At 29.5% G+C, this 12,267-nt stretch overlaps 1 protein-coding gene across 2 annotated transcripts in view; it reads left to right on the top strand.

Moving 5' to 3' along the window:
* Positions 1–412: 412 nt before the first annotated feature.
* Positions 413–12,267, top strand: part of LOC107452659 (UTP--glucose-1-phosphate uridylyltransferase) — a 71,761-nt gene continuing 59,906 nt past the window's right edge. Inside the window, exon 1 of one of the 2 annotated variants that reach the window (XM_016069205.3) lies at positions 413–762. In XM_016069205.3, coding sequence (XP_015924691.1) covers positions 697–762 — 66 coding nt within the window. In that variant the 5' untranslated portion in view covers positions 413–696. Of the gene's footprint in view, positions 763–8,943; positions 9,212–12,267 lie in introns of those variants that run through there. The other variant, XM_016069206.3, reaches the window with a different exon arrangement.

Below are 12,267 nucleotides of genomic sequence, written 5' to 3'. Positions count from 1 at the left end.
TTTTAACTAATGATTAACATTAATTATTTTAGAATTTTATCTAATGATTAACATTAATAGTTTTAGAATTTTAATCTAATAATTAAAAAAATATTAATTATTTGATTGTAATTCTGACATAATTACATGAACAAAATTTATAAACGTTAATTATGCTAAAATTCAAATTTATTAACTAATGAGCATTGTTTGAATTTAATACTTTGTTTTCGTTATTTTCTTCGAGGGAAAAGCATGCTTTCCGATTGAGAGGGCCACATGCACACTTTACTTTTTGCAGATTTTCTTAAAAAAATTTAGTTTATTTCTATGAGCTTCTTTACTAATTGTTCTTGTTCAAATGAAGAACTTAATAACCCCATGATGTAGTTGCTAAAACGGCCTTGTTATACGACAGCTAAAGGAAGGCAATCACCTTGAAGGCGCCTCGAACATAACTTCCTGAAGAGGAAGGAGTAAAAAAAAGAAGTAAAAGCAATAAAACAAGTAAAAACAATCATCTGTAAAGCATTGGGAAGCGACGTCGAGGACAGTACGTACATCTTATAATTCTAAGATCATTCATTCATTCTGAAATTGCAACGCCTTCAGAGAATTTAGAAAACACGTGGTTCTTGTGGCGTTTATTCTCGATTCTTGCGCAGCTTGCCCAACGGTAAATAAACGCATGTATACTGTTTTGGGTTTGCATCACTCATGTTTTCAGGAAGAAACTGGGACGAGTCTGCTGCTAAGATGTCGACTCATGCCGAAAAGCTAGCGGTAATTATTTTTTTCTCCTTTTTTCAATTGTTTTGAGAACTTTAAATGTGTGTATTTGTTTTAGCTTTAGTGAGTGAATTATATAAAATATTAATAACTTAGAAAAAAATGTTGAGCTCATAAGAAACTACGGATTTTTACTGAATACATTGAGGTTTTCTGGTTGAATGTGAATTATTGAAACTTGTGACTGGATATGAGTTTTTTATTTAATACTTATTAAGTAAGAAAGTATTTTTGTAATGGAGAAAGTGCAAGGGGGTGAAAAATATTTTTACATATGAGCATCGGAAATTTTAGAAACAATTTCAATGATTAAAGTTACTCTACTATCAGTTTTGGACAAATTTTTTTTTCAATGACGTAGAAATTTTAAAGTGTAAAGAAAAATCAGGCTTTATTTAATTTTTAAAAAAAGATTAAAAGAGAACATTCTGTTTTTTAAAATTAAATATCGAATTGGTAATACTAGCAAAACATTAAGCATCATTTAATATAATTATTCTAATAAAATGTTTTTTGCTATATGGACCTTTCTACAAATTTAAGGATAGTTAAAACCTAACATTTTCTAAAAAAATTTAAAGATAAATTTCTAAATTACTTCGGATGTTAGTTAATAATAATATATTATGAGCAGAGCATAAAAATATGTACTGTATTTTATTTTTGTATTTTTTAACACGCATTTGAATGGCATTTGCAAACAAGTGGGTTTATTAGCTCTCTTAATATATCCATCTTCAGATTATGGTATATTTTAGATACCTAATGNAAAAAAAAATAAAAATAAATTTCTAAATTACTTCGGATATTAGTTAATTATAATATATTATGAGCAGAGCATAAAAATATGTATTGTATTTTATTTTTGTATTTTTTAACACGCATTTGAATGGCATTTGCAAACAAGTGAGTTTATTAGCTCTCTTAATATATCCATCTTCAGATTATGGTATATTTTAGATACCTAATGATGAAATTAATCCCATTCTAATCTATGTACAGGGAACGAGAAAAAAAAAGACTACCCTGAATAATTTTTGATCTAATGATGGGATTTTCACGTTCTGGAACAAAATCTTAATGGCTCTAGGGAGTTACTTCAAATATTCTAATTAATAAGTGCTGACGATATTTTAAGTTACGAAATCAGACACAATCTCTGTATAAACATGCCTTTTTTTTGCAACTTATTTGAATTCCTGACCCCCAAAAATATAGGGGGTAGCCGCAATCTGGAAGAGATGATCCTAATAGTTAGGTCAGGAGAGCGGTTAAAAGTTTGAACCCCTTTATGTTAATGCTAATTTATGCGTATGTCTTCCTATTTCAATAACATCTTACAGCGAATCATATGTATTTTTTTAAAAATTCAATTATAAAGTTAATTTATTCAAAGATAATTTCATGCAAAAAATAACTTTTAATAAATATTTATTATTTTTTGTTATTTTATTTAATAATAGTCGAAAAAGTTTTGAATTGCAATGCATTTAATTTTTTACATAATTTTAAAGAAAACAATTTTACATCGCAGAATGCATATGTACCAATAGTTCATCTAAAAATGCAAATATACAAATAGTTCCTCAGATATCGAATTTTAAAAAAGTTGTATTTTTAAAATTCGACTTCTCAGGAACTATTCGTCCAATTTCGCCCAAATTTTGTATTTTGTCATGTGAAATTGCTTTGTTTTTAAAATGATGTAAAAAATTGTATACCTTTCAATTGAAAATTGTTTCAATGATTATTAAATAAAATAATAAAAAATAATAAATATTTATTAAGCATTATTATTTTTTGTGGTAAATTATTTTTGGATAAATGCATTTTATAATTGTGTGCAAAAATGTTGCAATTCGCTAATAAAGTTCTCAAGATATGGATACAGAATTAACATTAAGTGTCCAAAACTTTGGTCCAATCTGTTGATCAAATTATTGGGATTATATTTCCCAGATTGCGTCTGCTCCCTATATTTTCATAATCAAAAATCCAAATCAGTAAAAAAATGTATGATTTTTAGAGGAAGTACGTTTTTGTGTCAGATTTCCTTAACTTAAAATATCGTTTACACTGATTAATTAGCATATTTGAGGTCACCCCTTCGAATCATTAAGAATAAGCCCTAGAACGTGAAAATCCGATCATTAGACCAAAAGTTATTCAGAGTGGTCTGTTCTTTTTTTGACGCACTGTACGTCATTCATTTGTGAATGAGCAATCAGAATTTTTTGTGTTCTCCACTAGAGCAAGATCAGAGTTGAAACAAACACTTCGAAAAAAATTTTCCTGACTGAATATATGGAATTTTTCTGATTTTTGTAAACAGAGCATAAATTTTATAGTCACTTTTTCAGTTACGCCTCATTTTTGTACATAAAATATATCACAAAAGGTTATACTTGCTGTAAAAATAGAATAAGCAATTTAAAAAATATATTATAAAAATATCATAAAAATAGTATTAAGAAGCAAACGTTTATTTGACAAAAGAAATATCCGATTTTTAGGTAACTCAAACCAAATTATTTATCCTAACTTTTTGAGTATTTTATTTTAAAATCCTGATTTTTCCAGATTGATAAAATTTCATGACTTTTTCTTCGTCTCCCTGATTTCCCTGTTCTATGTTTATTTTAAATATATTTTATAGCTATAACTCTTAAAAATATATTCATAAATATGTCTCATAAATATAATTTATAGTTATAACTCTATGTTTACTCTCAAAAACTTGGATTTGTAAGAGTCATATCGATACACTATTAAAATTAAATTTATATTTTACCTTCATTTTTAACTCATGTTAATGACAAGAGTCACCTTGAAAATGTAGCGAATTTCGCTAAGTAATAACGACTTTTTTCAAGAACAGCAAATTGCATCTTGATTCAGAATAATATGTAAATAAGCTTGTGCTCCGACTGTGTTGCCACTATTGAAAATTTTAATTTGTTTAAAAAACAAAACTCTACCTTTTAGTCATGTATACGACAGAAAAGCTATGAAACAGAATATTATTCCACATTTGGGTTAAAGTTATGATTCGATTTTACTCTTTCGTTATTACTGCTTTTTATATGTTCATATTAATTGTCAGAGCATAGTTGGAATTCCAGAAGAAGTAAAGTGATTATGCTTAACCACGTGATTTAATTGGATACCTGTAAGTGACGTGTATGTTGTGTAAGCGTCTGTGTCGAATCTGATTGGCTTCTGAATCGATAAACGCCAGAAATTTCCTACGATGACGTCACTTGCAGGTATCCAATGGGATACCTGCAAGTGACGCAGTGTGGGTATTTCGATTCTAATTGGTTGTTGAAGGGTGGCATTTGTTTACGTCAGCAACTGTTCTTTCAATTCTATTTCGAGTAAGTCTAGCCCGTCAAGTATCAATTATCTTAAGTGATACATTCTATATTCTTTCACAAAGATTTAAATTTTTTCACTATATATTTCTTACTTAACCCAAAGAAAGGCACAAAGCCATGTAGAAAATGAAAAAAAAATAATTACGTATCGAAGTTGCCAGGTACACAGAACAAAAGTATATCACGGTTACAATAAAATACATAAGCAAATAATAAATCTAAGTTTAGTAAAAGACGTAGACGAGAAATAATCATATTTCAGCAAATTTGACGCGCGATACGGTGCTGTATTTATATAATTTCACGTTAATTGACATTCTAACTAATATAGAGAAGCTTAGCTCAACTTCAACATGCCATTTTGCTTATGAGCGATCATCTGGCGCTGACGTCATAGGTCACATGTGTGGGTATTCGTGATCTTCTTATAAATTTTTAGTTTTCCGTATAAATTCTCCAGAACACACAAAAAATATGGCCATTGGATAAAGGCATGTGGATGTGATTTCATGAAATTTTTTTTTTTGGTTAAGAATAAATTTTTTTTTGGTGTAAATTTTAAATTTAGCCTTGAGTTAAAGAAGTGTAAAAATATGGATAAAACAATTTTTTAATTGTTCTAAAAGTAACAAATATAACTTCTCGAAATACAAGTTTTCCCATATTTTTAAAATCACTTTTATCTTTTAATTAACAATAGAAAAAACTGATCGTAGCAATCAGTTAAAAAATACAACTATTGTGTTTAGTTTCTGAATTGGAAAAAATTCTATACGACGGGAATCAAGCATTATTTGTAATATTTTAAAATAATAAAAACCACAAGCATTTAAAAGCAAAATATCAATTTAGATTAATTGGATTTTCAGAGGAGTGCAAAAGCACCCACTTGACTGGCGGCGCTGAGTGGAAACCAATGAAATAATTTGAAGATTTCTTTCAATTCAGTTCAATTTTTGGTTAGAGAATCATTTAAAATTAATTTTTAAATCAGTTTTAAATCATCACTTGTTATTAGTGCACAATTTTCTTTCATTAGTTATATAACACAGAAAAAAAATTCTAATGTTATCTAGTTTTATTAAAGTCTTTAAAATAAATTATATCACTCAGTAGCTATATAAGTTGCAACATTAAGTTAAAAATAAACGAAGTTACATTTACATGATGGAACTTCTTTAATAGAAAAAAATTACAGTAATATAGGGTTTTATACAATGGTTACTTTTAATACATATTTTTAGAAATCTTGTATATAGTGTGTCAGGTTTCCATGTTAACCCCCCTCTGAGCCGAATGAGTTCGCTTAAACGTGTGGTGCTCTCTTTGGGAGTAGAGACGATGTTATATGGTGGAGTAAAGTTATTCTATGGAATGTTTACAATATTTGCTTTAGTTTGTCACCCTATCTAATTGATTAAAACTCATTTTAGTGTGTCTATACGATGATGCCTACGATAATTAAAACTTCTCCACAGAATTATCGTGAAAGAGCCTGATGTAGTGAATTAAAAAACAGAACATTACAGAACGTAACAGTAATATTAATTTGATGCTAAAAGCAGCAAATTAATATTTCTGTTATAAAATAGTTTACAAACTCTAACCAATCATTGTTGAGGTCAATAAAAACAAAAGGATCAAAATTAATTTCCTTTCATTAGGAAATAAAGACGAAAAGAGAAAGCACTATACAAGACAAGTAAACCAGTTTTTAAGGATTTTATTCCATTTTAATTATGATTGGTCAGTGTTTAGAAAGGGTATTCTTTTTTTTTTCTCTCTTAAATATTAATCTGAGAACCTTCATGTACATGGTTTTTATCCCCTTCTTTATAAAGATTTTAGACATGCATAAGGTTTTGCGTATACACCACCTTTAATTATTTATTTTTTAGGGTTCTTGAGAAACAGAAAGTTAAAAAAAAACATACGGTTTGAGGATTACAAAATAATATTCAAGTAAGAAAAAACATAATCAATTTGATTAATGATGACGGAGCAACCTGTATATTAAGGGAAGTTATTATGGAACACTCTGTATTGACCAGTCACTATTTCGTGATCAGAAAAAGAAAACGAGCAACGTTTCACAGCATTAAATTTTACTGGGCAATTAACGGCGTTTGAAGCAAAATAGTTTAGACGCACTCTTTAAAATGAACAATATATAACCCTTACTATTCCGTTTTTATTTCAATTTGAGTTTCATCGATTTTTATTCCATTAATCTGTTTGTAACTGTGATTATGATGAAAATTCGCGTATTGTTGCTTATAATCAAAACAAATTAGCCGCTTTTGGCAACTAACTTAGTCACCTCTCAAAAGTTTCATCTACAACATGTAAACTTTAATGGTAACTAAGCCGAATGGGCAGCACAACTATATTAAAATATTCTAATTCTTCACCCTCTCCTCCAATCCTAGCAACTTAATTAATTTTAAACGACATAATAACCAAGTATTCTCCTCTTCCAACTGTTACCGGGGCTTTACTTGCGCTGCAGTACTTTTATTTCAATCTTAACTATTTTCGAGAATTGTCCGCAATATTGTCATAATTTTTTATGTATTGAATTTTGGTAATAATTTAAAATCTGCCCGTCCATTTCATTATGAATCCTAAAAATTATGAATTCGGGATATTTCAGCATCGTAGACAGCAGAAGTATTAAATTTATTTTCTCCTCGGCCGAGAGATAAGACAGAAAGCGCATCCCAATGCTCCATTACGAGCTGTACTACTTCCTTACGCACCTCTCGATCCATATTTTGAGTATCGTTAGATGTTATTGCTCGAAAAAGGTTAGCTCTTCCACCGGTAATTAGTGTGACAGTATGAGGCACCATAGCATGTTTTTGTTTGTCGTTTATGTTAAAAATTTCCTCGGCCATTTTAGAAAGGATCAAATATATATTGAAATAATTACTTCGTAGCTAAGTTTTCATTTCTATAAAAATACAAAATCATTCTAAATGAATACTTAGCGCATAACAAACTTGTCATCAAAACTTAAATTATTACAAATAACATAACATATTGAAACTAAATAAATACTTAAAGAATGACTAATTTTTTTAACACTTTTTAAATTATTACTTAAGCCAACCTAACAAAAGGAATAACAACTTTAGTGTTGCTAACAAATAAAGTATAACCCGAGGTAACACATTAGCGAAATACATATATAGATTATGAGAAGGTTTTTTTAAGAGACACTTTAAAACTTCACATTTGATGTTTAATTACAAGTTCTGATACAGCAAAAACACAGTTGATGTATCTATTTCTTGTCATTTTAAAAGTAAATGTAAGTTAAGAAAGGAAAATCTTTATTTGTAATAATAAAATATCATTGATAAAGTCTTTATTTTGTTTTTACTGACTTATTTCAAAATTTTCCGAGACATTGTAAAATTTATGAATCATTACGGTTCACGAACTTTTAACCTAAATAAACCACCAATTTTTTCTCTTCTTTTTGGGTGTTGTTCTTCGCAATAAGGGTGTTGTTAGCTTGAAAATTTTTTTCCTCACATTTTTAAATATCTCTGCCTCATTTTATTTTAATTCGGGCTAAGGAAAAAGATTTTATAAGTGCAGTTTTGAAGCATATCATACTTTGAAAAGTAGCGTTGAAATCAACTATTGCAATTAAAATTTATAAACGCTAATGACTTTTTATAATTCAGAATGAATTATGAGAGTTTTATTCTTTTAATTGAAAGAAAATATTGGAACAGATGTTTTATTGCATTTTTACAAATATTTGATCTTTGTTGTCTTTTTGGAAAACTCGAATTAGTTTTAACTACAGTTTTTTTAAAATGATATATTTGTTTATTTATTGTCATAATTTACAAGTCTAAAAACGTTATAAATAACAAGGGGTCGTGTAAACATTGCGACAGACTTCCAGGGAAGTTTGGGCACACCATCAGGATTAAATTTGCATAGAAACCCATACTCAGAAGTATTGTCTAAGCAGCTAGGAGCATTGCTCGATTATGACCTGTTCAGAAGTACTCGAAATAACATTTTTATAATAGGAAAGCGTCCCTAGCGGTGAACGGACGACATTATAGGTTCCTAAGCAATCCTGATGATGTGCCCTAACCCCCCTAGAAGTTTGTCGCAACATTTATGCGACCCCCTGTTATAAAATTTTTTTATAATCGACATTGCACAGCCGACCCGATTCTGAATTTACGACTACTAATAGTTCAATTCCGTAGCCTTGTAATTTTGAACCCAATCCAGAAGACGGGGGAACTCCTGGATCAAGTATTGGGAGACATTTGTATTCAAGTATTGGAGACATTTGTCATCAAGTATTGGATGACTTTTTGATGGAATTAACCCACATTAGCGTTACATGGAACGGAAAACCCCGGAAACCTCCCACGGTTAGCCTGATGGTAAGAGAACTCTAACCCTTGATCCGTCTACCCCTGAGGATAATTTACATCAGCGCTGTGGTCGGGCGAGCCGGCAGCAGAATTCGTATCGACCAGCCATCGCAGGAATTCAAACCCGGGTCACCTCTTTGGAAGGCGAATGCTTATCTGCTGAGCCACCGAGTCTCTATTTATTTTAAAGAAAAATATTTGGAGCAATTTAAAAAAAAAATCACAATTTTTTTTTAACAACACAGCTAGCACATAATTTTAAATAATACTCCACCCCTGTCATAATGCTCCCAAAAAACAATGTTCTAAATTTTTATACCCAATAGTATTTACAAAAATTATCTCTACTTTTATAATATATTTCTATGCTGGCCAATACAACATTTGTATCAGTAGAGCGATGAGATTCAGTAATTGTGTGGTGTCGGTATCTATTTTGAATGATACTGCACAAGGACGCGATATTTCTTGAGTTCAAGAGTGCAAACACTCTAATGCTGTTATCTCATGGTTTTTTATGAGAACACATGTTTCCTATCGGCATTCTCTCTTCTCCACCTCCGTTCTTAAACATCTCTGCTCTGACTTCTTTTCACTGATATTTATTTAAGTCGCTTCAAAATGGATATGAAAACTGGTCAGCATCTGACAGTTGTAAGTACATTTATTTAAGTGATCTGTGCTTTGATGAATCAGTTAGTTATTTTTAATAAGCATGTTGGAGGGATAGGATTTTTTTTTCTTGTTCGTAAAATGATTGTATATAACTCAATTTATAAATTGTTAATATCCGTGATATGTGTGATCGAAATGTTACGGGTCCACGTTTTTATTATTTAGTAATCTTAATTTCGAAATATGCTGTCTGTAAATGCAATTAACTTATTATTGTTTTGAAATTATAGCCTCGGACGAAATTCAGAAGTATATTAAACTATTAAGTGTTACTGTTAAGATATTTGGAAAAGGAAAAATCGTGAATCCCATTATGCTTTTCTTCTTTTTTTAAAAATATTAACGATATATATATGTTACCGCGAATGTTCGAAATTGGTGGATGTTGACTTTCACCGGTGAATGTTGACAGTCACATAGTCGTTTTGGTAAATGTTCGAAATATATACTAGGCCTAGTTAAATGCCACTGCCCGGTATGCATTTGCCGGGTATGTTCTACATCAATGTTTTAAGGTCAAATGCCATTACCCAGCATGCATTTTACCGGTATTCCGAACACTGATGTTTCTCCTAATTTATCCTCAGTACCACCCTCCTTTATATTGACATTAAAATATCGAATAACTATAGTAATATCAACGAATAAATTGATGTCAACAATATTAAAAAAATATTGCGAACATTAAAAGTTGTCATTTTTAGTCTACGTTTAGTTTACATTTTTCAGTCTGCGTTTGACAAGTTAAAATTAACGCTTTGAGTCTTACAATCTTTCTTTCAGTCCAGTTGTAATGAAATTATATTGTAATATTTTCAAGTATAATTCTTATTAAACAACTGTTTCTATACAAGTTACTGACGCCAGATGAAGCACACAATTTACATATGCACATAAACACTTCTACACGATAGTAAATGTTTCAAGGCATTTTAAAATTTTATGCAAACAACATAATATTTCGATATATATGAAAAAAAGAAATTTCAGGGGCTTGCATAAGTATGAGGTCTAAGGCCTTTTGTTTTGTATGAGGCCTCTTTGTTTTATTTACTAACAATGGCCAAACTAAAATTATTATAACATTAAAAAAAATATGTTCAGAGTTTGTAGAAGTTTTTTACGATGTTACGAGACAGTTACAGATTTTTTAAGTCAGGTTATATGTTACTGTTTTATGCTTTCTTCATCATTTCTTTGTATTATTTTTATTAATAAACTTCACGCCGTGATGTATACTACCTTCTTTTAATTTAATAAACATACAAATTTTAATTTTGAAATAAAAAATAAGCGTGTCAATGACTTATTCATGTAGCCGTTTGGAAAATTGTTTCCATATATTTTTGCATCAAAAATTAGTTGTAAAAATGAGTAAAAATATCTTTCTATGGCACGTTTGGCAAATTGAATTGAATTTTTTTTATATTGAATATTTCTTAGAAAACTTGGAAAAGAAAGTATGGGGTGTATCTTACTTTATTTTATAACCGGCTCAGAACAGCTGAACCAATTTTGAGTTTAAGACTGTCAATGTTCAATTCCTTAGCCTTGTAATTTTGAATCGAATCAAGAAGACAAGGGTACTCCTGGATCAAGCATGGGGGCAAACTATCCCTCGTAGATGAATATTTGATGGAATTAACCCATATTTGCTCTACATGGAGAAGAAAGCCACGAAAACCTTTTACGGTTAGCTCGATGAGTAGGGGATTCTAGCCCATGATCGGTCTACTAGTGAGGATATTTTACGTCAGCACTGTGGTAGAGGCCAGCCGCAAGCAGAATTCGTATCAACCAGCCACCACTGGGATTCGAACAAAGGTTAACTCATTGGGAGAAGAGAACGCTCTAACCCCTGAGCCACTGCGACTCAAATTAATGAGGAATAGCATGTAATGAATAACTCTTTCCTTTTAATTTCCCCAGGTTTAAAATATACTGGAAGAATTACTGCATGCCATAACAATAATGATTGATCTCTTTTGACTTAATTAAGAAGGTGTTAAACGATAAATTCAATTATTAGACTAAGGAATCTGGTATTTACGTTTTTCTGTATATAAGTTTAGTTTTCTGCTTTAATTTTATCTATTCATTTAAATTCTCAAATCCATGAATAATTTTTCAAATTCATGAATGATTTTTCAAATTTATTTGTGTCTGTGCAGTAATAATTTTTTTTAAAAAAATCAAAAATTTTTTTTGTTATAGTTTTAAAAAATATCAGTATGATTTGATTAGGGTTAAAATTAGAACTAAAGCTTTAGTTTTTAATCTATCGAATTTGAGAAGTTTTAAAAGATTGATGAAACATAAAATATTATAACAGAGGAAGAACTAAAAAACTAATTTCTTCTTTCTTTTCTTTTTTAAACTATGTTTGTAAAATAATGTTTCAAAGTTCTATCTAGTTAAAACAACGATATTAAAGGTTATTAAATACTTTTTTTGCTCCATTGATCTAGAATTAAAATTTATCTTTCAGTATCATCCATTCGATATTGGTTTTTATTTTTTTATTTTATGTTACCCGACCTTGAAAAATAAACCACTTAGGATGTTATCAAGCGTGTGATGAATGAATGATATTATCTTTGTAGATATTGAATTTGTGTTCTTGATAGGTATCGACTTACATTTTACCATTGGATGACAAACAGTATTTCATTTGTGTTGCTTTTATGAAAATACATTTAGACTGTTGGAAATTATTTTTCTGGACTACGTAATTTTGATTACAATGGAATTGTGATAAATTAGATCTTTGATATTTTTTAAAACAAACTCTAATAATTTTATGTATATATTATATTATATTATATTATATTAAAAAAATTGTACTGTTAAAATTTTCATTCTAAAATTACGGTAAAATAACCGTCTATCTAATGAATCATAAAGTTTATCGCTAGGATTATTTATTTGAAATCGTTTACAACTGGTATGATTAAGAAACCGTGAGTACAAAACTATAAAGTTTTGAAACCATTTACATTTAGCATAGTTTGACACTTAAATGAACATTTAAGTTA

This window comes from Parasteatoda tepidariorum, chromosome 1 (genome assembly GCF_043381705.1).
Source record: "Parasteatoda tepidariorum isolate YZ-2023 chromosome 1, CAS_Ptep_4.0, whole genome shotgun sequence".
Taxonomy (NCBI): Eukaryota; Metazoa; Arthropoda; class Arachnida; order Araneae; family Theridiidae; genus Parasteatoda; species Parasteatoda tepidariorum.
This window is presented reverse-complemented; position numbering and strand designations above follow the sequence as displayed.